Consider the following 27,854-nt stretch of genomic DNA (forward strand, 5'->3'; position numbering starts at 1 on the left):
GTTCCATGAAGTTGGTTAGAAAAATACAAAAAATATAAACTTAAATGAAAAATGGAGGCCAAGTATTTTCTTTTTTGTATAGTATCGGTAACACAGGCACAAAGGGAGTTTTCCTGTAGTTGGTCGCTCCATCTGAAGGTAATGATATAAATGAAAGAAGGAAATTACTCACAGCTTATGAAGATTGTAGGAAGGCAGATGGTTCAAGCAAAAGAAAAAAAATTTAGGACAGGTAACCAGCAGAAATTTTTTAATGAAAGTATTTGGCAAGTGAGTGCTAAGCATTTTTACTGCCTGATGATCAGGGGTTTTGTACTCTGTTTTCTCTATGCCATGAAATATATCAGGGTTGATTTTTACAGCTGATCCCAACTTTTCAAAAACAGTGTGTGTCTTTTTGTAATTTTTGTTGAAACAGCTTTTTAATTGCTTTACTTGATACTGTGGAACCGCACATCAAATTTTTGAAGTTAACATTTCTGTTACTGCTGACTGAGGGAAGCTTTTAACTTCTAAGTTTTAAAACAAGTGTTGTTCTGTGTATTAATTTAAAAACCTGTATGAAACTGCAGGTACCAATGAAAGTGGGGAATAATGCTGAAATAGCTGTCAGCAAAATAGAAATGATGAAGCTCTAGGACAGGAATTGTTTCTGTTGAAGCAGAATGAAGTGTCAAAGATGTCAGGACACAATGCTGATAGTTTCACAAGTTCTTCGTGTTTTTTTCTTCAGCTTAAAACTTCGTAGATCTTTCACTGAGGGAGGGATTGAGCTTTTTTTTTTAATTTTTTTTTTGCAGAAAGGGTATGCTTTTCACAGAAGTCAAACTGTTCGCTGGAAAATAGTGTACCGAGCACACCCAAAGATCAAGAGACACAAACCGAGCTCCTTCAGCGTGTGTACACCCATATACATATGTATATAGATGTTGCTATTTCTGTGAAAGTGACTACCCTCAAAGTCAACACATGTAAAAGAAGTGAATTGCCAAAATATAATTTAAATAAGTGGCCAAGATGTAGCAGTGGTTTGTCATTACATTTGATGGTAAGCTGGGGATTACAGCAGTCAACGTAGTGAATGCACCTTTTGGGGTTTTCAGCGAGCCAAATGACGAATCAGTATCACAAGCATTACCCGAACATAAATACAGTGAATATCACATGTGCTATCTGCCTGAATCAAGTGCAGAAGGGCAGAAGCAAGTCTCTCTGTCATATATATAAAATATATGGGTGAGATTGATCATTGTGGTCCATACACGCTTGTACTTGCAAAGCTCATGCTGGCGTGGGCTGTTGTAGTAATGGCTGAGGACCATATTTTCCTGTTCTAGATGTCCATGTCAGCATAACACTCACTCTCCCAGCTACCAGAATTTACCTTGTCCCTAAACCATTAATGTGAAATGGGACAATGTCTTTTCTTCCATTTCCTTCTTGATGTGTCTTATGAGAGAGATCTTTGTGAGGGATGAAGAAACCTACTTGGTTCATCTTTAGAAGGGAGGCACGCTCTCCCCAAGCAGTTAAAAATTATGCATTCTAGGATGCAGGACAGACTGAAGTCTTTTATGCTTTTATACCTGCAGGCAGGTTTTTAACCACCTGCAGAAAAGCAGGGCTCCATCACAAATAGCGGTGCCTTGGGAAGACAAATGCCTTGTCAGAAGATAACTCAAAACGCCTTCCCCTTCCTCCTCCTCCCGGCAGCTCTATATGCTGAGCATGATGTTGTAGGGTATGGAATATCCCTGGGGTCAGTCAGGATCACTGTCCCAGCCACGTGACCCCCAACCCCTTGTGCCCCCCCAGCCCCTTGCTGGTGGGGTGGGGTGAGGGGCAGGAAAGGCCTTGGATCTGTGCGAGCCCTGCTCAGCAACAAAAACACCCCTGTATCATCAGCACTGCTTCCAGCACTAATCCATAACGCATACCAGCTACTATGAAGAAAATTAACACTATCCCATCTAAAACCAGCACAAGGTGATATTGATATCTTGGGTATGTTTACTGGTGGTACTGGTTATTATCTTAAAAGTATAGAATAATTTTGGTTGCACCTCTGGGGATTCTGCGGTCAACTCCCCTGCTCAAAGCATGGGCAGCTTCAAAGTTGTATCAGGCTGATCAGTTAAAATATAGCAGGCTGCCTTTCAGCAGGAACACCCTAACCATGAATGGTTGCCACGGAGGTCTGGGTGTGTACTCTGGTGGTGGAGCGTCCAGGTAGACAGGAGAGCTCAGATGAAATCACTCCAGCGATATGTGAGAGAAGTGATCATGGTAGGTGGGGCTGGGCTCATACATCTGTGAAGGTGACTTCTAAGGGAGAAAACGTGCTTTCAGAGTTTTGTTAGGCTGCTAGATGTAATGATTCACCGAGGATTTGTCCAGTACAGTACGAAGACTTCGGGAGGAGCGTCACAGATCTTACCTAACTCTTCAACCAGTTGTTCAGAAAGGGTGCTGAGCGTCAGGCTGTGACAGTGGGAACGTAACATAGACTCAAAGAAGAACGAACAGTTGCTCACTGTATCAAAGCTACGCTTCTCTCTAGTGCTGCTCTTAGTGTGGATGCTGCCACCTGCTCCCAGAACCCTCTGCTATTCAAGGTTTTAGAGTGCATATTGCCTTCCACCAGCCGATTTCTCAAGGCACGTGCCGTGATGAACTGGAGAAAGTATTACCTGGTAGCATACATACACGTGCTCAACTCCACTGTGTTTGGCAAAAGTGCGCTTTGAGAGAGTGTGTGCCTTGAGGTCAATGTATAACAGAAAAGGAAAGAGCTTGTTCGGTAACATGAGCTTGCACTCATAGCAGTCAGCCAGGAGCGGGGCTCTCGTTTGTCTGGGTTTCAGTCTGCTCTTCAGTTTACAGTGTCACAGCTCTTCTCACTTAAGTATTTTGTGAATGTCAGAGAGCACTGGATGCTACTTTGCTAGGGACCACGTAAGGATTAGTCATGAAGTGAGAGGTCTGATCAGTTCTTGCATATGTCAACATAATTCAGTGCTCCTGGTCACGGTGATGTCTAGTATGCAAAAATGTTTCCAGATGTGTATGGCTGTAGGTAGATAATATTCAACTAATTTTCACAGCGGATATGTTGAAGTCAGCTTGTGGAAATGATCAAGGTGCATATTGAGTTGCAAGTGTATGGCTTCAAGTTTGATCAGTTCTACATCAGTAAGCTAAAACTGCAAAGTAATAAAATACATCATTAATATTTCCTTCTGGAGCAAATTTTTCTTCTATAGAAATACAGTATGATTGGATAATTCCAAACTAAATCTGTAAGATGGTGATCATTGATCCTTCTGTAAGACAAATCTGATTTCAGTTCGCAGTCTGCCTAAGAAATTAAAAATATCTTTTCTTCTACTGTTGATTAGAAGGTTAAGATCTTTGGTGAAGTGCTTGCTATATTCTTGTGTTTCTTGGCCTTACCTTTCCACCTCCATAGGAAACCGAGTATATTGTCAGATACATTAGAAAGCAGAATTCATTTGGCTGCAGTATTAAATACCTAGTAATAATTTTTGACATAAAAATAGCCTGTAACCCTAGAGATAGTATGGGTAAAGTGGACAGAAATTAAGTAAATCATAAGGTGAATGCAAGTGGGAAGCAAAGGCTGATGCACATTTTTAGTATCGTTTCATAAAGATTTTTTTGGACAGGCTACATTCAGTAACAGAAAGGGTCCTAACTTAGATTGTAGTAACGCAATTTTGGGCTGACTTCCAATATTCAGGAATGCATATGTTCGTGATCCCTTATTACAACTCATAATTTTAGGAATATTGTGTTGGGAAAATAAGGCACATTAGCCAGCAGCACAAATAGCAGGAGAAGCCACAATATTCATTTCCCCTCAACCCAGCCAAAAACAGAGTATTTGGCTGACTATCAAAAGGAGCAGCAGTAATTGTTTCCAGTATCAGTGGAGGCATTTTGCTGTTTAAAAAACCCAAAGCTTCCATTTCATTAGCTCTAGAAAAGGCTTGGTCTCTGCCATCATTTCAGGGATGAAAATGGGGTTCTCATGGCAAGCTGGAGGTTGCTGTGCCTTGCTGTGGCGTGGGCATTGCCGCAGGTGCCGCCGGGAGCTCCGGGTGCCTCTGCAGTAGCTGCTTGCCCTCTGGGGGCTCCTTCTGCTGGGTGCAGGAGCAGTCTGCAAGAGCAGCTTCACAAGCCTGGGTCACAAATGCAGCAGGACTTGTAGTTGTGTGTGATGAACCAGATTGGAGCCACCTTGTGAGCACCGGCCAAAATTTGTCTCAGGTTTACAGCTTAGCCTTGGTTTGTAGAAGGGAAAAACGGAAAAGCGGAAGCATGGAAAGGGAGATTAAGGCAAACTGTAGATGGTAGTGTGATGACTTGTCCCGTGTCAGCCTACTTGCTGCCAAACTCTGTGGTGACGTGCTGGTCTCCTGCTGCCTCTTCTATCTGGATTAGGCCTTGAGCAGGACGAAGGGGGGGCACCCCTTCGCCTGTGTGCCCATTGCCCAGATTACTGACTGAAAATAGTGGTGATGAGGATGGTCAGTCAGTGTGTGATCACAGCACCGCACGTTCTGTAGAGCAATAAATATGGTTTTGTGTGTGGTGGAGGGCAGGTCATCCTCACTCCGGGTTCCCTGCTCTCTTCTCATGTCACGGAGATAATTATACCAAATTCTCTTGTGGAACAAGTCTCTTTTAGGCAAAAATCTGATTCCTAATATCACCTTCTCATTTTATTCTCTTGACTGTTATTTGTGTTTGCTTTATCTGATATGTGATGAATTTAAAACGTCTTTCATATGTCTTCCTATTTTATAATACCTTTCACTGAACAGAGAACTCTGCAGGCTAGCGGCTGTGGTATAATTATAAATTGCACACAAGCATGCTGCTCACTGCTCTTGATGTCCATTTTCTTTATCTGTATCTAGGTGATAAAATTGACTACTTGACGTTAATGTAATGTAATGAAGTACTACCAAATTTACAGAAACCGCATGTTAGGAAGAAGTTTCCTTTTCGGATTATATTTTCATATCATTGTTCAGTAGGAATTGTCATTAACTCCTACTTGATGTATTTGCGACTGATAACTACTGTATTGAACCACTTTTCCAATGGTTCAATGTCTAACGGCTATTCTCACACATGCCCCACCCCTCCAAAAGAGCGAAGGACCCCGTGGTGCAAACTTCTGTTTGGAAATTGACAAATACCAACATGGACATGAACCGATCCTGGTCACATGGTTTATAAACGGACATCAGAACAGCCTTTTATGCAGTGTTTTCTGACTCAGGCTATTTCATAGCTTCACAGACTTTTTAGAAATAACTGCTTAATTAGTTGGACATGCTAAGTATTATACTGTTTTAATGCAAGATTTCCATTCAAGCTTGCTAAATGTCCCATTTGACCAAAAAAAAAAAAAAAGTTTTTCTTCTGACAATATTTGATTTCAGTAGAAGGTCAAAGACACAAGCTAATATTTGAAGTTTGCATAAAATCATCAACTGTTGTGATCCTTCTTAATCACTGTCATGTTAAGCAATTTTATGTGTAATTGGACTGTAGCTTGGTGGTTGGACTGAGAAAGATGTGATTCCTTCCCAAATGAAGTATGTGGGTAAAAATCGTTAAAACACCGTAAATTGTAGCATGCAGAGCTTCACTATTAGCTGTTTTTCCTCTTCTCCCAGTACCTGTGCCCACATAGTTTAATGAGAAGGACATGTGCGTGCTGCGTCAGTGGCTACATTAGTTTTTCAGTCATAATTTAATAGGAAGAAAGGATCTGCTGTGCTTTTTGGACATGATCAACATAAATATTTGTGAGCAACTAAGAATATCCTTAGATACTGTCCTCTAACAATAACGAGACACAATAACAATAAGTGAAGTAATATTGGCTGTGAGATTTATTTTATATACCTCAGTTACCAAGAAAATTTCTTACTCATAGGTTTGTTTTTAAAGTGAAGTATAAAAAATAGATAAATTAACCTTTCCAAATCTGATTTAATGAAGGCACTTTAAATAATAATTTATTTCATTGTTAAATTAAACCGTTTCCTGTATTTTAGACAAGAGCAAAAGTGTCAGGATTTCACTTGTCACATACAAAGCAGTCTTCCTTACCTCTTGGTCAAACTTCTCCTGGCATTAGCCGTACCTGGAGTTTTTTGTAGTTCTCTCCCTCTTTGAGTTCGCCTGCCAGCAGAACACAAGGCTAGGTTAGATGGGCTCAGTCGTATGGAATAGAAAAAGGAAATCTTTCCTTGAGAAACAGTGGGGAAGAATAGCAAAAGGTTCGTCAATGTCCAAGGTGTTTTCTTAACCTTCAGCTTGATATCCCCAGAAGGGACAGTGCCTTCAGGGCAGGTTTTTCTCTCCTTAAGGGGATGTTTCTTTCAGAGTACTAGGTATCATAACCACAGACCAGAAAAGCAGAAGGAAAGCTAGCCATTTCTCTTAGAAGTTAACTCCTGGCTTTTGTCAGTCACTCAAAGCAAGTGAGGGCCCCCTGTTTACCACTTCGGTATGTGATGAGTTAATGACCCTGGTGCAATCTACTTGGTTTACCTGACCTACTGGAAAAGAGGTGCAGGTATTATTTAACAGTGAAAATATAAACATTTTTGGTGATTTCTGTTCTTGAGGGTATTGGCTACTATTTGTGCCAAGAAAAGGGAAAAAGAAATTCTGCTAATGGTCAGTGCCATTGCCCTTTTCAGCTAAATTTATGTAAATCCAATTTATTTTGACCAGCTACTGTTCTGGAGCATGGTGGCAAAATGGTTACGACATCTTGCTATGGAAAGAAGGTGTTAATTTGAGTATTGCCCTGGATTTACATAAAATTAAGCCTTCAGTCCATCTGTGAATATTTATCTGGTCATTTCTGCTGAGGAATCAAAGGTGGCAAAATGAGATGCTTGACACGTCACTGACTTTTTTGTCTGTGACTACAAAAGCCGGTAGGCTTTAACTATGTTAATCTGATGTGTCAGTTGGGTTTGGCATGGATTTTTAACCTTTCAAAACTGCATAGCACCACCTCTCCACCTAAACTACTTGTTTTTTTTTCATTAATAGTTGGAATAATCAAAACTGCTACCACTCTTTCTTCCAGAGCCCTTTTCATAACACATCTCTAATATGAAAATTAGAGATAATAATCCTAAATTTTAGTTCTCAAACTGGAATATTAAGATGTGTTTATAAACCTCATTTGTATTTGCTCCTCTGTTATTCTTTCAGGCTTTTTTAGTTTTCTTCTTTATTTTGCAGTCTTTTCATTCTTTTGTTTCTTATCTCAGCTTGGGGATAGAGGTCATGCTTTCTGCTGATGTTTAACTGCTTCTAGCACAACGTGCTTGATTGAAGCCTCTGCTTAGTGCTAATACATATATATGCATATATGTGCATATTTTAAAAGAATTGAGAATTTTCATAAGATAGACTATGTAATTAAGCCATTTCTGAAGCCAAATAGTTGTCAAGCGATTCCTAAAATTAGAGATGCTTGTCTTCAAAAGGAAAAAAAGAAAAAAAGAAAAACAAAAAATAAACCAACAGGTGTCAGCAAAGACCATGTAACAAAACATTGGGTCAAATCACATCAACAGCGTATGCTGTGTTCATGACAAATCCCTGATGTTTTTCATTTAATTCTCTCAAAAGATCTTGAGATCCTATTTGTGATCAGTAAACTCAGAATCCAGAATATCACACCCATGTGTTCAGACTGAATTGAATTGCTTTCAGTAGAAGACGCAAGAAATCCTTTAGAGGTAATGTCAATTCCATCTTAATGAATTGTCATCCCACACTATAATCCAAGTGAGGGCTTTTGTTGATTTTTAAAATGCCATTGATTTTTTTTTTTCCCTTTTTTTCCTATTTTTTTTCTTTCTTTCTTTTTCTTTTTTATTTACACCCCCACACACCCCTCGTTTTGTTACTTTAGCTTGCAGTGAACAGAGCCTTTAGAAAGTCCATTCAGCTTTTAGGATTTTTTTGTTCTGGTGTCGTGATGGTGGATTTTTTTGTTTGTCTCAGGTAAGTCTGTGTCCAAGAGCGGTATGTCAAAAAGTTCCTTTGCATCTCTCATTGTTACTTATTGGCAGGTTTGTCACTTGAGGGTCAAAATAGAGCTCATTCAACCAAGGCTGTGGCAGCCACAGTAGCAAGCCTCGGGTCAGTCCCACCACTTGAGATTTGCCGCAGGGCAGTCAGTTGGAATTCATTTTGCATTTGTTTCACTGAATGTTATGGCTCTGACACTGCAAAGAGGAAGAAGTTGCGGGTACACTACTCTGTTAAGAGGATTGTTTCCTTCTCATGCTCAGTTTCTCTTTTTGCATTAAAGTGCTTATTACCAATGAGGAGACGAATCTTATAAAAAAACCAAAATTCATTTCTCGTAATGGCATTTCTCCCAGTGGTTTGTATGTGTTTATTTTTAAGATCAGTGATAAAACCTCCAACCTGTGTACACTCCCTTGGAGTTCTTAGAAAATACTAGTAGCGCTGAGGGGCCTAATCTCTGAGGCTGAATTTAAATTATTTGAAATAGTATCCTTTCTCTGGCCGTGAAAGATCTATTTTTTGAGGAAGCTGGATTCCAGAGGTTGTAACTTGTTATGTCAGGTCTGAATTGATAGTTGAAAGCGTTCTAGAGGTCTGGGGAGCTGACGGTGAGTCTCTGGCTGTGTTGTGCGAAGTCAAGTCGAACACACTACTTTAGGACAAAAAGAGCACAAAGGCAGATGAGGTTGATTTCAGTCTATGTGTGGATTTGTCAGGCAAACTGGTAATGTTAGCTGTTTCATACTCCAGGTGCAGTTCTGTCACAGGGTGGGAACTGAAAAGTGAACCTAAGAAACAATGAATTGTTTCTGCATTCTCTAAAGAAAAAGAAAAACTATGCAACTCAAAGCGTAGCAAATATTATCTGAGCGAGTTATTGTAGAAGGTAGAGATGGTCACACTTCAGTGGTTTCTGAGCAAGTCTTTCTCACTAATATTTTTAATGGAAAATTTTTCCCTTTTTGTCTTTTTTTTTCCTGTAATGTATGTTTATATAGGAAGTTAAACTGAGGTTGAAGTACAGTTAACTCATCAGGCTAATAGAGGAATAATAAACTAATGACACAACTAATGTACTAACCCTTTTTGTGGTATGACTTACGAAAAAGCAGAAATTCAAGCAAGAGGGAAAGTGCCATCGCACCTATGTTTTATTAACTATGATCTCCTTAATTCTAAATGTAATATCTATATTATTCTAAAATATCTGGCCACTAATAAAAACCTACACGCAAAATTGTTTCCATTAGGTTCTCTTACTCTCTGCACTTTCATGTACTTTGAGAACTGTCTTTAAAAATTAATGAAAACAAGTGATCTGATAAGGTGTTTAAGGAGTGTTGTTTCACAAGTTGCCATCTTCAGAGGCAGAAGCACCCTATCCACTGAGTAAGCGTATCATTGCCAACACATCTCACTCTTGATGGGAAGTAGCCTCCGTTAACTTTGAGAGAGTAGTTCTGTCTCCATTCGCATTTAGTCCCCGGAGTAGTGAAAAGTGGTAACAGGAGTAGTAATGGTGGTGATGGGGTTCTGTTTATGTTTTGAATAGCTGTGAATGAGGAACACGATGTGGGAAATCTCAGATCCGTCCAGCTGGATCTGGTCCACCAGAAGTATATATTTAACCGATAATTTGCTCCATTCCCTTTTTCCCCAGAAATCTGCTAGAAGTGCGTAGGAGCAGGCAATTGTGTGGACAACTCGGGTTAACAGCTTGCACTCTCTTATCCTTTCTCCAATGTCTTGTAATCCATCCTCCGTCACGTGAGCGGTTGTAATGTCAGCTGCTCGCATGCGCTGTATCCTTCGTCGTGTCCCGTGTGCTTTGTTCTTTATCATGTGTTAACCATACACCAACCATTTGACAGGGCTGTTGGCATTTCGGTCATGAGGGATGCACATATGGGAGAAGAGAGGGACATGTGGCGTCTGATTGTCTTCAAAGAAACTTTGTGGTTTGCGCTAACCGAAGGGTTCCTCACATCTGTCGTGAATCCATGAACATGCGTTGCGTGGTAATGATTTCCAGTGACTACTGATAGGTGCCAGTTTAGAAGCAAGAGGCCAGAAATCACACAGGCCTATGCCATTTCTTTAATACGCTTTTAGCGGAGAACTCACTCCTGAGAAAACATTTTGCAAGTTTGAGTAGTTTGCTTTGTCTTTTCCTTTTTTCCCCCCTCAGCAGCAGGTTTGCTGCCCTGTTTGTATACGTAGTTTGGTGGTGGGTAGAGTTACTCGTGGCTGGTTTTGAAAGTGGGAGCACGCTCAGGGGAAGAAAAAGAGAGTTCAGAGGACTTGGGTTGTAAAGCACAGCAGGGAGGGTGCTCGAGGAGCAAGGCTCAGTGCACTTCACTGCGTCCCAGCATGGTTTTTGATGTGGTATGTACTGAAGCAGCTCCTCTGGAGTGGGATGTAGGTGTTATGAAACAAGTTGTTGAGTTGTGATCTGTTGTCTGTATACCTGGCTATCTCTGTTATGAAAAAGTTCACGAGCGGGTCAGCTGCAGTTCTGCTCTTACTCATGTGTGCCAGGCTGGTTCTTGAGGGTTTTGATAATGTGTTATAAGTCTGCTTTCAGTTCCTTACAGACTTAAAATGGGGGTATATTATTTTAAACTGAGGTATTTTGGAGGTGCCTTCTTGCTTTGTGGGCCTCCTTTTGGTTGTCCTCATTTCCAGACTTTTGCTGTTTAAAGACATCTTATACTTAGTGCATTGAAGAGTCACTTTGGTATTTGTCTCCATTGACAATCATGTTTAGGCTTCAGTACTTTCAGTACTTTAAGTAAGTACTTTCAGTAACTTTAAACTCGTTGGACTCAGTGGCTCTTAGTCTTTAATTTCTCTTTGCACATAGTTGTATGCAGGTATTGATCTTTAATTACGTAGCTTCAGGATGGTGTATTGCAAAGATTAACAAATTATCCTGCTAACAGACTGCTTCAATGTTCTTTGGTAATCAAAAACAGTTCAGAAGGATGTCCTCTATATGAGTAATATACTCTTAAAAGAACATGTGTCTTATGAAGCCAGGACATTCCCAATTAATGGGTACTGCAGTTTTGTGCACCAGAACTGTATTTGCACCTGGAGTTTCAGTTTTACTCTGCAGGCTTGTCCTCATTTTGGCTGAGATAGAGTTAATTCTCTTCCTTGCAGCTGCTACAGTGCTGTGTTTTTGATGTAGTGTGAGAATAACGTCGGTAACACCAGGATGGTTTAGTTGTTGCTGAGCAGTGCCTGCACTAGGCAAGGGCTTTTCCAGCCTCCCACGCTCTGCCAGGGGCACAAGGAGCCGGGAGGGGGTGCAGCCGGGACCCCAGCTGGCCCAAGGGCTATTCCATACCATACAGTGTCATGCCCAGTATATAAACTGCAGGGGGTGGGTGTGTTGGCTGGGGTGCGGCGATCACTGCTCGGGGATGAGCTGGGCATCAGTCGGTGGGTGCTGAGCAGTTGTATTGCTTCTTTTCCTGGCTTTTGCTTCTCTCTCACACACACAGTTTTCGTTTTCGCTATCATGATTATTATTATTGTTGATGTTGTTATATTTTATTTCAATTATTTAACTGTTCTTTTCTCAACCCACAGGTTTTCTTACTTTTGCATTTCAGTTTCTCGCCCCCATCCCACCGTGTGGGAGTGTGAGCGAGCGGCTGGGTGGGGCTTGGTTGCCGACTGTGGCTAAACCACTATGAGATTGCATGCAGCATTATGGTCTTGGCCACCGTTGTGCAGAATATTTAGCAACGCAAGGGTAAAATCTCAGCTCTGTGATAAGATAATGTGCTTCTCTTTTCTTTCTCTGGTCTGTGCCTCTATCCTTTTTACTGTCCATCCAAGTCATAAAATTTAATTTCTCTGTAATTAAAATAGGTTATGTTCTGGTTCCATATGAAGAAGGATCACTGTTCATGGCATAGTTTTATCCCCCAATTATCCATAAGAGTATTGAACTTCACAGATACCATATTTGGGGTCATGAGCACTTTGAAAAGGTACTTCTGAAGGTATTCATGCTGTTACATCCAACGTAAGTCAGAACACTGACTGTTTTAAGATCCTCAGAAGGGCAGTTGTGGGCACTGAGATTTGGTTCCTGTCCTGATCCATGTGTATTACTGCTCTCAAGCTTGTTCACAGTAGATGAACAAAAACTGTAACAAGGAAATGGTAGCAGAGATTAGGTACTTGTGTTTTTGATATGCCCAGGATAATCCACTGTTTTCACTGTTCAGGACATGTTCCACTCGGCCCTGGTCTCTGCTCTCATCAGGCTGCCTTCGTTCTGGGAATTTTTCTAGTCCAACAAAAGTAAGAAAAGCTGTAACTTCATTTGAAGTGGAAGCTCCTCAGGCTTACGAAAAGCAGGACTCTGGCTCCTCAGCTAACTGAGAGCAAATTGAAGTATAAGCCATTTAGTTTCCTTCCAAAGAGGACAGCTTTGTGCTGGGAAGAAAGCTTCTTCTATCCCACTGTTTGAATATAACCTTTCTGGGGGCTGGCAGTGCTAGGCTAAGTACCTTTTTGTGGTTGGAAAGGATTTCTCCCTTGCTATCAGAATTGGTGATGAGAGGCATGAAACTGTTTTGGTTTTGTGCGTTTTTTCCCCAGTTCTCAGAGCAGGCAATGTGAAGGCTGTAATAGTGCCTTAGTCCAGATACCCCATTTGGGGCGTTTTCCTGAAAGACTACACTTGGAAGTCAAGGAAGAGCAGAAATACTGTAAAATGGGGTTGAAGTTTCCAGTATCTCATACAAGAAGTACAGAACTACCATTTTCTCCTCCATTCATCAGGCAGTTAATTTCACACACTTTGGACAAGCCTTGCTATTGGTTCTTTTTCCTTTCCCGTCTCAGAGGTGGTGCTGCCTGCTCACCAGCAACCTTACTTGAATTACAATGCAGCATACTGCTTACATGTTTGGCACAGCTTATGAGTTGCAGAAGTCTTAGCAAAAGTGTAAATACCCTTTTCAACATCCTACAACAGTTTTCAGATCTTAAAGATAAAATACCAGCAAACACAAGCTTAATACAACTTCTTAAAGAAGTTGTGGCTATTTAAATTGTATAGATTTGTAATAGTAAGTCTAACTGGTGCTATATAAATAATAGAGTTCTATCCTCTTTTTAATGCCTATAGAAAATCTATTTAAAAGTAATATTTTCAAAATTATAGATCATCCATAAAATCACAGGAATTAATTACAGGCATAAAATTCTGAAAGTAATGTTGGATTTGTGGGATTTTCAGGACTTGCAGCCATATTCCTAGAAAGGACAGGATTTTGCTAGATGTTCCAGGCATACCTATGCGAAGTGCAGGAAACCTGGCCATTATGATGATGTTTTCAAACCTGGGAAGTTTTGGGCTTTGATGCTACTTCAAGAAAACTTGTGTATCACCTTCCATCCTTTACAGCTGACATGGTACTGGCCATTGCTAGGATATCACTGAACTTGTTGACCTTCCGCTGCCAGAAAAACCCTTTCTGGTCTTATATACACTGGGGCAGTTTGCAGTAGTTTTCCTCAAGTCTGTCTGGGCCGTGGAGACCCACCTTGCTATGTCTTTCTTCATATTTACTCTTATTAAAAGCATTCATTAGGTTAAGTCTTCGCTATACCAGAGTGCTCTACTCATTCAACAGGCCCAATTTAAAGGCTGATACAACTATTGTATTAGAGTAGTGCATAAAGAGCCAGTTAGGATGAGAGCCCCATTGAACCAGGCTGTGGAAAAAATGAGTAAAGGTTTACTTCTGCCCTGAAGACATCACAGTCTAAATAGATGAGAGAGAATAGAAGAAATAGATACAAACACATAGCTGCAAAAAAGGGTAGATTTTTGCAAGTGGTGTCTAAAATATATTTTCTTTATAACAATTTTTTTTTCCCTTTACCAAGTGTTCTTTTAGTGTTTTTGACAGTTAGTAGATGCCTGGATTTAGAGTGAAAATAAAATTTCTATTTTTGAGGCCATATTATCATTACACTCATTTTAATGTCTGTACAACATCAGCATCTGAGACTGCAGGAACTTAACTGCTTTACTTGTTGGCATTACACTGAAGTTGATTTCGGTGAACCATAAAAAGTTTGGCCCTGAAGGTAAAATTACACTGTATGCATGTTCCTAACATACTGCTTTGGGGATAAACATGTCTTAAATCAACTCATCGCTCACAGCTAAATTCCTTCTCCAAATGCAGTTTCCCTGTAGATAGTAATGTTCAGTAAGACTGATTTTCTTTAAAACCATAAAGTTTTTTGAACATAATTCTATCAATAAACATATTTGAGCTGGGTAGCGAAGAATTCACATAATCCTAATAAAGACTTTGGGTTTTTGTGAAGGGAAGGGAGGGGCACGCGCCAACATTTCTAATTAGCTTTCATCAGTACCTCTAATTTGTTCAAATGTGTTCCAAACGTTTGCATATTGTGTTTGCTCACATGTACATAATGAAAACTTTTGGACTTCATTGAAACTTTATTTGGTAATTGTGCATTTGGAAAATTAAAATTGAAGTTTATGGTACCCTGGCTCCTACTTGCTCAGTTCATAGTGCGTTGTTAAGATGCCATCACTTGAGAGCTTTGTTACAGCGACGTTTCTGTTGTGGCTTAATATGCTGTGGGTTCAGATGGCTGTAATTGTGGCCTTGAGGGGTTGGACTAAAGAATACCAGCTGGGTTTGTACCCAGATATTCTTGGATTAATATTTTGGGACTTAAATCTTGTCCTGTCTGGAATTTAAACATAATTCCCCAAGCTTTAAAGGGAAGGCAAGCGCTATTTGAGGCTCTTAATGAGCACTTTTTTCCCTCTTTAATTTGCCGGGTTTTTTCTTTTTTTTTTTTTTTAACTCCTGTAGCCAGTGAAATCCAGGCAGTTACTTCCAACCCGTTTTTACAGCCCCATATGGACAAAGTGCTTTAGTTTGTTCCTCAGCTTAATTCCCAAATTAATAATAGTCAGAAAGTTTTTACATCTGCATTTCCATTTTTCTTAGAATATATAAAGGTGAAAAAAAATTTCCCTAGATATTAGGAAAGCTTTTGAAGTGTGAACAACTTTGTTGTATTTGAGATGGCAAATCTTTCCTTGTGACTAGGTAGATTTTTTTGTTGTTGTTGTTGCTTTTTGAAATAATTCCTTTTGTTTCACATCTAAAATTTCAATTTTATTTCTACATGGAGACAAGAGACTTAAACTCCCCCATAGTGGGGAATCAGTCAGGGTTTCTCTTCTGTTTAGAAACCTTTGACCCATCCCTCCCCTGTTCGCTCAAAAGAAATGGCAAGGCAACTTGTGCTGAGGGTGACTAAAGATCCGCTCTCCATGTAGCTCATGAAGTGAACCTGCAGGGGAGGGGGTTTCAGGAGTCCTGCTTATGGAAAAAATGCTTTTAAAGTATTTCTTTGCCAAAGAGAGCCTTTCTTGTGCCCCTGAGTATATATTAATTGGTTATAATCCTTAGTTTTGAGGCACATAATTATTCACACATCAGCACGTGATGGATTCACAGGTACGGTTAGAATTTCTTTGTACTGGCAAGCAGCCTTTTCTGAGGGACAGAGAGGACCTTTTTGTGTAAAGCTCCAATTTCTATAATTAGTGGTATAGTAAAGATAAGTGGCAAAACATATACAAGCCCTTATAAGTTCAACCAACTATCCTTTAAGCTGTCTGCCTGGATATGTCATTACTGTAAGTGGTTTACCGTCCGCTTGCATTTCTTTTCATCTTCTTTTTTTTTTTCCTTCCAGATCATTACGAAATATGTTTATGAACTACTGCAAAAGGAATGCCACTTGAAGAAAGTAACTCTCCCAGTAAGTATAATTTTTTTTTTTTCCCTGAAGACATTGTTTGTTTGGATGTGTAAAAGGCAATCCAGCACTCCGATGAGGACAAGTTGTGCCAAGGCTCTGTGCAGGGCATCGTCTCAGGATGCTGCCTTTGCGTGCAGCACCTGGAGGCGCAGTTCCACCCCACTTCTCCTGTGTTGGACTTCTCCAGCCGAGGTTTCCTTGCCTTACCACATACGAGAATTTTCAAAATGTGGTAGTTTTGATAGAGGAATAAACTCAAACTGAGTTTCAGTCAACTGCTCCAAGCCTGTTTTTTAAAACACACTTTTTCAGTAACATGTACGTAATACCAGGTACTGCCATTGTTTGGTGAGAATATATGATCAGTCCTTGGAAATGATGAAGTATTCCCCAAAGCACACAAATGAGAGTGTTTGTAAATACATGTGATACTGTGACGATGTTCAGGCATTTTTATGTTCTGTAGTGGAGAGTGTAGGGCAGACTGTAGTGTGGTAGCACTGTGTTGGTTTTCCATCACTATCGTAAAGAATTCTTAGGGTCTTTCAGAAGCTTTTGCATTACTGTTGTTCTCGGCCAGTCCTTCATATTCAGTCGGGGAAAACCCATTCAGGCTGAGGAAGGAAAATTTCCTTTAACAGTTGCGTAATGCTTCACCGCTCCCATTTCCGTTCCCTAAGCGGTGGTGTTCGGGGAACATTTTGATAACCTGCCCAAACTGCTCAAGGCTTCCCAGCGAGGCTCTGCCAGGGTCTCCTGGTCAGGGCAGAAGGAGCGCTGTGCTAGGAGCTCTCTGGAGCAGGCAGAGAGGGAGCAGCAGCTCTCCGCCACGCTCCCAGTCTGCTACACCACATAGGCCGTGCTGATGCCCCAAGACCTGACGCTGCTTGAGAAGGTGTTCCCCCACTTCAGACTCCCCTGTGCAGACAGGACTGGGTTCATGGCAGCAGTCTGCCTCGTGCAGTGCTGGTCATGGTCTTTGTGACTTCTTTGCACTACTGGTTTTCTTTGCTGGGGAAGTTGTGAACCAAGGAGCACCTCCACGTTCAGACAGGTAGTGGTCGAAAGACTTCCTCATGCCACATCACCTCTCTTTGCCAAACCAAGAAGCCATCGTGTCTAAATTTCCAAGTGCCTGAATTTTGAGGCTATACAACTTTCTTCGAATGCACTTTGTAAAAAGCAATATGCGTGTAATTAATGCAACATTAAGGCTGATCTCTTAGCTTCAAAAAATGAAGATGAACAAACTTGGAGTAAGTATTACACCACCTCCATCACCTCTGTCACGCAGGTGGGGACTCTTCTGCTCAGCTTTGAGATTTGGGTGTCTGGCTTGGGAGAAGAGTGGCCCTGTCTAACTTCCACTGTTGAATTAATCTGTGTTTACTTTTATTTATAAATTACGTAGCAAGCACTGAGGTGCTGATGTAGTTTGTCAGTGGTACATGTAAGCTGTTCTCAAATGTATTACTCCCAGATTCTGCAAAGTGTCAGAATTCATTTTCACTTTGGAGCAAAGTAAGAACTCACGCAATATATGCAGCTGTTTAATTGTGAGCAGCATGGAAAACTTGGCACAAAGTACGAGCACCATTCTGTAGTAATGACTATTATGTGTAGGAAGCCCTCACTACAGTCAAAAATAGGTTATGAAGAGGACTACAAAAGTGAGAGAAATGAAACAATGTATGTAGAAGGTAAGAAATTAGACCTGTCTAAAGGCTATGTTCAAATCACCACTGACAGACTGCCAAGTAACAACACAAAGAAACCCAGTTTAAACTAGTACAGGAGGCTAAGAGAAGTAATAAGGCAGCTTGCAGCAAGAGTTAAGTCCTGTACAAGTGAGGAAAATAGAAGAGAGTATAAGTGTTGGCAAGTTACGTATAAAACAGAGTAAGATCACCCAAAACTGAATTTGAGGAGCTTGTTACAGCTGTAAAGTCTAATAATAAAAGAGAACTGATGAGGCTAATAGATGAGCTGCATGCAGAAGGAATGCTCAGCTCAAATGAGAAAAACTGACATGGTTATTTCCAATGTATTTTGTCCAGTTTCCACACTTGAATATTATTAAATTGCTTTTAAACAGGTTATAATTCTGAGGAACGACCTGAAATTTGACATACCAGTAGAGGAGATTTGAGAACAAATTGATATATCATACAATAATCAAATTCCAGGATGAGATGTTTTTTAAGATCAGGGTACTATAAGAAGTCAACTATAGGGCTGCAGAACAACCAACTAGAATGAAACCCAGTGCTGAAATCAGCTATTTTTGTCAGAGGAATGGAAAAAGAGCAAATCTGATAGACTTTGAAAGGCCTCCAGGAGTCATTCATAGTGATTCCTGTGTACCAGGAGGAAATAATATATTGGGGGAAAAGTCAGTACAGGCTTCTTTTTAAAAAAACTCTACTAGAATTCATTGAAGGAGTCAGAGATCACATGGAAATGAAAGATCTTTCTACAGTGAAAGAGTAGATGGATTTCCAACAAACTGTCAACAAGCTTTTAAAAAAACACACTCTCATGGCACAGGAGGAGGGAGTCCCCTTATGAGTTAATAATTGGTTAAAAGCAAAAAAAGGTGTTCATATTTTACAGATTAAATGAGTTGTTACTGGTGCAGTGTTATTAAGGCCTGCACTGACATAGTCGTGAATAAAAGGAAAAAAGGAATTAATAGAAGCTAACAAACTTTGCTGGTTTTTCCTAACATTATTTAGAATACTTAAATCTAAAGCAGATTGTGATGAGTTGGGGAATTATTTCATGATGCTGAATGATTGGATGATGAAATGACATGAGATTCAATTCTGGTAAATGTGAAATTATGGGGAAAATAACTCACTCTGTAAACACAATGGTGGCCTCTAAATGAGCTATTACAACTCAGGAAAGAGCTTGGAGTGATTGTGAATAGTTTTCTGAGAACATCAGTTAGTGCTCAATGGCAGTGAAAAACCCTCAAAGCAAATAGGATGTTAGGAATTACGAGGTGTTGAGAACAAAACAGAAAAACATCATCATTCCACTCATTATGTGGGCCCCCATCTTGAACACTGCATGTAGTCTGGACACCATATCAAAAAGGATATGAAGAATTTAAAAAAAAAAAAATAGAGGAGGGTTACAAGGTTGATCACAGACATTAAATGCTTTTCAGACAAAGAAAGAATAGACAAAGATTCTTCAGCTTGGAAAATAGATGACTGAGGAAGGAATATGACAAATCTGTAAAATCATGAAAGGTCTAGAGAAGATGAATAGGGAATGGTTTTTTGCTTTTTTCATAATAGAGAAGCTAAGGGGCATCAAGTTTAAATTATCAGGCAGGAGATCTCTACTGAAAGGGAGGCAGTACTGTTTCATATACGTCCCAATTATATTGTGGAACTCATTGCCACAGAATATTATCACGGGGAAAGGTATAAATGCATTCAAAAAAACCATTTGACAATACTAAGGTGGGATGGGTGCATTGAACTATTGTACATGCTTGTCCAGTTATAAACGCTGGCTCAGGAGGCTCCAAAGTTACCAGTGGCCAAAATCAGGGAAGAATCCTTCTATAACGACTCTGTTCTCGTGCTGTTCCCGTAAGCAAGCTGCCAGTTGTCAGAAACGGGACCCTGGGACCTTGGTCTGTCCAGGATGGCCCTTCTTATGAACACGACCTTATTATATGAACATGCCGGAGGTGAATACGAAAACATGTTTTTTCTGAACTTTATCACCGGTGATTGGAAAGTTGGTGCATTGGCCTTCCTTTTCCTGTCAGTTGATAATGAAGTAGAGAGTGTAATGGTGTTTGAATATATGAAATGCAATTCAGGACTGTGTTTTTTCTCTTCAGCATGATTTTAGTATTGTACGGAAATGTTGTACTTCAAAGGTTTTGGATGGCAGCATTTCATGTTCCCTCATCTTTCTTAATTTCAACCACATGTGCAAAGTCCAGCTTGCTGCCTTTATTCTTGCTTTCTCAGGTGACAGCTTCAGTTGTGGACACAATTGTTTGTAAATTTCTTTTCAGGTATGAAAACAAGAGCGGTTTAGAAATCAGGAAAAGTCGCCCATTGTTTTATTATGTCAGCATCTCTGACAAAACATAAATCTGAACATTTTTTTCCTACACAGGGAGGCTGAGATGCATATTGCATTTTTGTTACTGTAAAGTACTCTAGTTCTCTTAATGTTCAGCATATACTACTGGACTTGAAAATGTAAATGAAGAGACTCAGATTCAGGGAGAAGCCATTCAATTATTTCTTCTAAATTTCTCATTTTGTGCTCCATTGAAGGTTATATTATGAATATAAAGAAGACTGCAATTTCTTCATCCAGATGAAGTCTTTGTATTTCTGTAGTTTTAATGGCATAATCAGTGATTGATCTTTGCTGTTCTTTAGCTGTTGAGGACAAATAGAGGGTGCTTCTGTATTAAATACATCTTTAACGGCTTCTGGGAAGGCCTGAGATGGAAGTTTAAATAATTACTAACATGTTTTATTGACAGTGGCACTGAAAGGTCTCACTTTGCAGAATCTTCTAACTTATCAATGCTTTGCTCTTTCACTTCAGTAGGTAAAACTTCACTCAGTAGTTTTGTTGATCTACTAGACAGCTGATAATATTTTTCTGTAAGAAACAATGATCTCTTTTCTCCACTGCATGTTCCTTTTGGCTATTTAGTTACCTAAGTCTGGTCAATACTCGTTTTGTAAAAATTCCAGCAGTTTTAGGTGTGTTAAGTTAGTTGTGGTAATCGCCAAATGCTAATTAGCTGCTTGTAGTATTGATCATCAGTTTTCATTTTCTACAATGTTGAGTGAAAAATTATAAATCAGGGTACTCAATATTGTGAAGACTGCAACATAAGTGAGTTAACGAGCTTTATGTAGAACCATGTAACAGAAGACTTTCTTATCTTGCGAAGCAAATGAGCAGTTTTCTCTCTCCACCAGCTGCTCACAATTCTCACAATCTTTTTGACTCTTTTCAGTTTCAGTTCCATTTATTTGCCATGTTCTTTCCTCCAGTCACAAGTGACACCTGTTTCATTTGTTCGTAGGCTCTAGGCTTATAATTTTTATTGTGTTTCTTAGCTGGAATAAGAAAAATATTAGTGGGTGTTTTCCCTTTAAGAATTTAACATTCAATCTTACTCTTAAAAACTTGAAACATACAAAATAGAAGACCCCGAGAGCCTAGTCAAGTCTCATGCATCTTGGGTTGGTAACGGCTGAGAAATTAAAATTGAGTCAATGTCGATGTGGTAGCATGAATGTCAGTAAGATTAGATCTCAAGCGTAGTTTGATCTTACCCTATATATTGATATCAACTGTGCAAAATAATAACTAGCATGCTGCTGAAGTATTCTGTAGACTGGTACTACTGTATTAGGCAATGGCTCATTTGAGACAGAACTCATACAGAAAAATTAATTCACTGTTTGAAAACCTTAAGAATGTCATAACGTATGTAGAGTGCGTAACTTGGAGAATTCACCATAACTGCACACATTCATAAACCATAAGGTATAGTTGTGCGTTGGAAAAGGAAAATTAAACCTTAAGCAGTACTTTTAAACATTAAATTATCAGCAGAATTTAGATTGGTTTGACATTCCTAGCTACAGGTTATTGGGAGATTGTTATTGCTTGTGAATAACAGTGTTGAGTCAAATTGTTGAATTAAACTAATTGAAGTTCAGCTTTTGACTGAATTTGCTTGATTTGTGTTTAAATAAAGGATCAGAAATAAGTGTTCATGAGTAGGTCCAGAAGAGAAAGTGGCTAATAAACATTAATTATTTTATGCAGACTCAGTGTGTCTAGCACTAAATGGTATTTTACGTTGATTTGCCAGTAAAGTAAGGTTGTGCACAGGAGTGGCCTTTATGTGCATTCTTTGGTGAAAGCTTGATCTAATGAATTACTGCTGTTTGAAGACAAATTAGCTTGAAAAAAAGTTTCTAAGTATGATTAATTTGAGGAAGAGAATTAAGAGTTATTTTGTATGACCTTGGTAGATATTTTTAACTTTTTTTAAATTAACGTATTGGCAGAAGTATGAACTAGTTATATCTTCTAGTGCATATGGTTACTAAGTGCTAGAATTTCCTAAATACTGAATTAAAAATTAGTTCATAAATACTAAAAACATAGAGCTGTTATATCTCTGTCTGAAACACAAATTCACAATGTTTTTTCTTAATTGCAGTATCGTAAGTATTCAGTTTACCTGCAAAAGTCAATTGCATCTTGCAAAGTACTAAGATATAGTGTTGTCTGACTTTTTACCTAAGCCATGTTAAATTTTAAGATATCGGTACTACTTCCGAAGCAGCAATGAGATCTGTAGCCCCAGTAAGTACCTATTGTACTTACATATTCTAAACTCTTTTCAATAGAAGGTGCTTTTTGCCATGTTTTCTCACAAAGTATGAGAGAAGGTGAGGACATTTCCTGGTGTAGGAAGTGCAAGCTGAGGCACGTGAGATGTTAACGTCACTTTGGAGTGGGGAATAAAGCCTTCGGTGTGATGGCAGATGTGGAAGAGAGACGTGACCGTTCCTCCAGTTTGGAATGCCTTTTGTTTAGGTAGCCTCGTTGGCTTCATTAAAAAAGTATGAGGCAGGACTTGCATTACAAAAAGTCTGGAGGTTCACGCGGAATTAATTTTTCCTAAAATAAGGGTAATTAAGAATACATACCCACATAGAGAATAAAACTGACATATTCCAAACAGCCATTCCTCCTGTCTCACCTTATGGCTCATATCCCAACCTGCTTTCATCACTGTCGCAGAGCGTAAGACAATCCAGGGTTGTTCCAAGTGGCTGTGTGGTTAGTCTGCAGGGGTCGTGAGGTGTGGAGTACAGCAGGATGGGGAGATTTGCCTGTTCTCTTCTTCCTTTTCTATGTATTCATATGGTAGAAAGGGAAAAATAAGTAGATGGGATGTTTCTTTTGGTCCTCGCGGTGTTTACACTAGCACAGTTCTTTTGCCTTTAGCCAGGCTTGCTAAACCAAGTGTAAACCTGTTTTATGGAGCTTCTGTTTCTATTGCATAAAAAGTGCTACTTTAATACCTAATGTAAGGACAAAACTTGGAAATAGATTATGGTTTATTAATGGTTTATTATCAAAGCTGATTGTTCCTGTAGCAAAGTAGCTAAGCTTTGACCCAGGTGCAGGACTTTTAATGAAGCCATTGTTTAGACCCAGATTGGATTTTTATATTTTATTAGGCTTATCATATTCCATTTATAATAGACAAATTTAAAATACTGGTTCATACATGGCTTATTGGGTATTTATGTTGAGGTGGCTGAGATGGAACTGTAGGATTTTTTCCATATTATGTAAGACTTTTATTGTTGCTTCAGGCAAACAAGCTTTAGCGTAATTTTTACCCCCCCACCCCCCTTTTTTTTTAAATTTAAATCCCTCTTGGATTACTGTTCTAAACTGTCGTATATTTTTATGTTTTGAAGTTACATTGTACAGGTATTAGTTTTTGTTTTATTTTAACTTAGTACTGGGCACATATTAGTCCATATAATAGGCATACAAATAGTTGCTAGACAGTGAAAGTTTTTATATCAATTTGATGGGTAACTTCATGACTACAGATGTTCTTTTAAAAAATTTTTACTGATGTATAAAAGTACGTGTTGTCTGTAATTCCAGGTTGATGCAACTGAGAGTGAACCAAAGAGCTTTATCTTTATGAGTGAAGATGCATTAACAAACCCTGACAAGCTGTTGGTCCTAATTCATGGTAACGGCGTTGTCAGAGCGGGTCAGTGGGCTCGGAGGCTTATAATTAATGAAGATCTGGACAGTGGCACGCAGATACCATATATAAAGAGAGCTACTGAGGTAAGTGAAAGTATATGTACGTACGGTTCCGTGTCCATATGCAAGTGCACGTGCGTGCCTGCGTATGAAGAGCTCTAAATATGTGATGTTTTAATTTGTTGAACAGTGTTCAGTATTCCCCTACACGATCATTTTATTTATGATGGGAATACCTGCTTGGTTTTTTTCAGAACATTTTTCTAATGGAAACAAGTGTATCTCTTACAGTAAAAAAATTCTACTTGTATGTTATGCTGTTGTGGCGGCACTGCCGTGTAGCTGAATGTGGCAGCTAACGTGACAAGAGCCCTTAGCAGGCGATGAGATGCAATACAAGGCTCTACAGAAATTTGTTGTTATTTGAAGTGTTTTCTTTTACATTTCATTAAATTTGTACGTATTCTCACTCAACGTCTGTTGTAATCTCATGATAACATGAGCTTTCATGATAACAGCAGGCTTTTTTGCTAGGCTTGTACTGAATTTATTAGAGGCACAGTCTTTTTCAGTTTTACGCTGAATACTGATTCATTCTGATTCACCTATCTATACTTGACAGTAAAAAACATTTACATTTTATGGACACTATTTTGTTACATTTACATCTATGTGAGAGGCAATGCACGGTTTCTATAATGTTTTTAACACTGGAACTTTGTAGGTGTAACTCATCTCTTGTGCCCTGCTACCTAAATGAAACTTCCTGTAGTAAGCATTAGAAAAGCCCATTTGAGAGTCACTATTTCTATTATATTTACCAAGTTAAGCTAATATTCTACTCTAAATACCAGTGTTGTCACTCTGATTGTTACACATTTTGCTAAATGAAGGTGAAGTATTTGCAGCTGGCTTTAAAGTGTTCAGTATAGAAAATGGTTCTCAAACATGTTTTCTTCTCTTCTTAATATAGCAAAGAAAGGAAGCATATTAAATCTTCGGACCATTACGTTCTGGTTTTTTTTTATAATCTGCTAACAAAGCACCAGACTACACTGTGTGTGAAAAGAAACCTAGCCTTGTGAAAGTGATGCTTGCCTTCTTTTAACATAAAGTTTTTGTTCACTTTAAATCAAGACTCAGAAGCAGAAAAAAAAAACAACATTAGGATTATTGAATGTAATATAGGTGTGCGGTAGGTCCAGCGTAGGAGTTTAATTTCTAGAGTGCAAGTCCCAGAACCTTTCCCAAGAAATCCAAAGAGCTCTAGCTACTTAAATTCTCACAGTGATGCCTGCGTTTTTGTTCTTTCCTAGAGACGCTGCTGTCTTGACTAACATGAGAGAATGAGCATTTAAAACTGGGATACTATCCCTAAATAAACATATAATCTTTAAGAGAGTGTTTCTAGTTGAGGAGGGTTATAGTTCCTTTCCTATTTTGTTATTTTTACTTATTTTTATGTAATGATTATGCCAGTGTGACAGAGATCAGACCTCTGTTCCCTCAAATGGTAATTAACCTTAAAAAAAGATTCTGTATTTCTGCATTTTGAATGCTTCTTTAGAAAACACAGGAAAAAATGAAAAGGTTGGATGAGAAATTGTCTTTAAAAAGATGTAATCATTCGATCACATTGGGATATCAGACTGTTGTGTTTTAACCCATCTGGCAGCTCAGCCCCCGCAGCCATTCGCTCCCTGCCCCTGGTGGGATGGGAGAGAGAATCAGAAGGGTAAAAGTGAGAAAACTCGTGGGTTGAGATAAAGACAGTTTAACAGGTAAAGTAAAAGCCACACATGCAGGCAAAGCAAGACAAGGAATTGCAGGTGCTCAGCCATCCCCAGGAGAGCAGGGCTCCATCACGCCCAACGGTGACTGGGGAAGGCAAACGCCATCACTCCCAGTGTCCCCCCTTCCTCCTTCTCCCCCAGCTCTATGTGCTGGCCGTGATGTCATATGGTGTGGGACATCCCTGGGGTCAGCAGGGGTCACTGCCCCAGCCGTGTCCCCCCCAGCCCCTTGTGCCCCCCCAGCCCCTCGCTGGTGGGGTGGGGTGAGGGGCAGGAAAGGCCTCGGCTCTGTGCAAGCCCCGCTTGTCAGGAACGGAAACACCCCTGGGTTATCAGCACTGTTTTCAGCACTAATCCAGAACACGGCCTTGTACTAGCTACTATAAAGAAAATTAACTCTGTCCCAGCCAAAACTAGAACACAGACTTTGTGATCTTATCTTTTGACTTCCTTCTTCCTTAACACGGATTTTAAATTCATAGTTCTCTTTAGCTGAGTAATTGCAGCTACTGTAAAAGCCATTCTCCCTTTTTGTGCGTCTTAAAATTATGGTAAATGTACTACATGTTTATAACACATAGTGTTTGCAATTTTTTTTTTCATGCAAAATGAAGATTAGATCACAGTCAGTTGGATTACTGGCTTTTGTATCCTGTACTCACTGTAGTAGGAACTGCAGGTGTATCTGGTTAGATAAGGCAATGTTTTATGGAAGTCTAACCCCACTGAAAGTATTTGGAATCATTATGTTGTGACTAAAAAGAGAATACAGATAGTTACACAGTGATATCGTGTCTACTTCATGTACAGATTATATAAATTACTCTTCCAAATACAGGAAATTATGGTAGAGTGAGTATAAGGACTCCAATTTTAGTTAATAATAATAAAAATTGCATCCTTTTCTGGGTTTTCTGGTGTTCAATCCTCTAGTTGATTTAGGCACTTCTGTCTCTCATGAAATGAAAATAACTGGCCTAGGCGGTAAATGGCCTGAATGAAAATTGTGATAACTCCTCATGCAACATTGCCAGTTTGAATTAAGGAACGCTTTTCCATGCTCTTCCAGTGTTTCTTCTAAGAAGAGGTCTGGTCCTTGAATGAAACCAGCAGATCTTATCAAAGCATGAGATTACAGTGCTGATGACAGGAGAACAGGGATTTTTTTTTTATTCTTTTACTTTTTTTTTTTTCAGTAAAATGTGTGAATTTGAAGTGTATAATAGAATCTAGGATTTGAAAATTCCACTGATCTGTTGTGAGTGTGAAACATATGCAGGTAGCTTAAAACATTTGCTGGAGACTAGGTTTTCATTTAAAAAAAATAAAAGTTGTAAAAGTCGTGCTTAAATGTTTTTTTGTGTGGAAACTTGATCAGAAATATCACCTCTGCTTGCCTTAAAACAAAACCAAACAGGTAAACAAAAGTCTGTCTAGGTAGGTCAAAACCATGCCTCTTTCTCTACTGCTTTTCTCTGTGGAGAGTGATGAGACTACCACAGGCAATTTTCAATTCATTTTGTGGAAAAAACTGAAAATAAGGAAGGAAAAGCTGGAGTTATCAGTGAGCGGTGGACTGATACTGCTCTCCTAACCAGGAAGTTAAGGGAAGAAAAGAAACCATTTCTCTCCCGTACAAGACTTAGAAGAAAAATATTAAAACCTTCTCTTAAAGCATGTATGGAATAAGGGAGCAATGTAAAGGCTTAAAATTTATCATCCTTCTAGTGTTTTGGGGCTGATACGCACTGGAAAGAAAAGATCCAAGGAGAAATATCCCGGTGGGAATTTGAGTAGCTAGAAATGTGTTTTTCCTTTTCATCTGGGTGGGTGCTGTAGGTAATACTTCTTCCATCTTTTATATCAAGTTCTGTTGTGTAGATTCAATCTTTTGTGTAATAGGTGTTGGGAGTAGTTTACAAGGTTTTATGTGAAGAGGTAAGATTAATGCGGTCATTCGGAAGTTCAAGCCTCATCATGTAAAAGAGGTTTTGAAATATGAAAGGAGGGGCACAAACAAGCAACAAGATAGAGAACAGACTGTAGGAAAAGGAGAGGGGAGAAAAGCGTATAGAAGGTGAGAGACAGATATGTGTAAATATATTAAAACATGGTAGGAAAAGATCTGGTTTCAAAAAACAGGTATAAAAAAGGCAAATGTGATAATATAAAGCAAGAAGGCAGAAAGAAAGGCTTAATTAAGATTATAAAAAATACTATAAAGATATTTAAAACAAAAAAGATGACAATTTTCTATAAATATGGTACGAAATAAAATTGCATAGGTTTGTTAAA

At 39.2% G+C, this 27,854-nt stretch overlaps 1 protein-coding gene across 1 annotated transcript in view; it reads left to right on the plus strand.

The window, feature by feature from the left end:
• The window catches only part of ARB2A (ARB2 cotranscriptional regulator A), a 275,407-nt gene that overhangs the window by 39,743 nt on the left and 207,810 nt on the right, over nucleotides 1–27,854 (plus strand). Inside the window, exons 5-6 of the mRNA XM_075078204.1 lie at nucleotides 15,886–15,951; nucleotides 23,659–23,850. Of these exons, the coding sequence (XP_074934305.1) occupies nucleotides 15,886–15,951; nucleotides 23,659–23,850 (258 nt within the window). The remainder of the gene's footprint in view (nucleotides 1–15,885; nucleotides 15,952–23,658; nucleotides 23,851–27,854) is intronic.

Source organism: Phalacrocorax aristotelis, chromosome Z, assembly GCF_949628215.1.
Source record: "Phalacrocorax aristotelis chromosome Z, bGulAri2.1, whole genome shotgun sequence".
In the NCBI taxonomy this organism is placed as follows: Eukaryota; Metazoa; Chordata; class Aves; order Suliformes; family Phalacrocoracidae; genus Phalacrocorax; species Phalacrocorax aristotelis.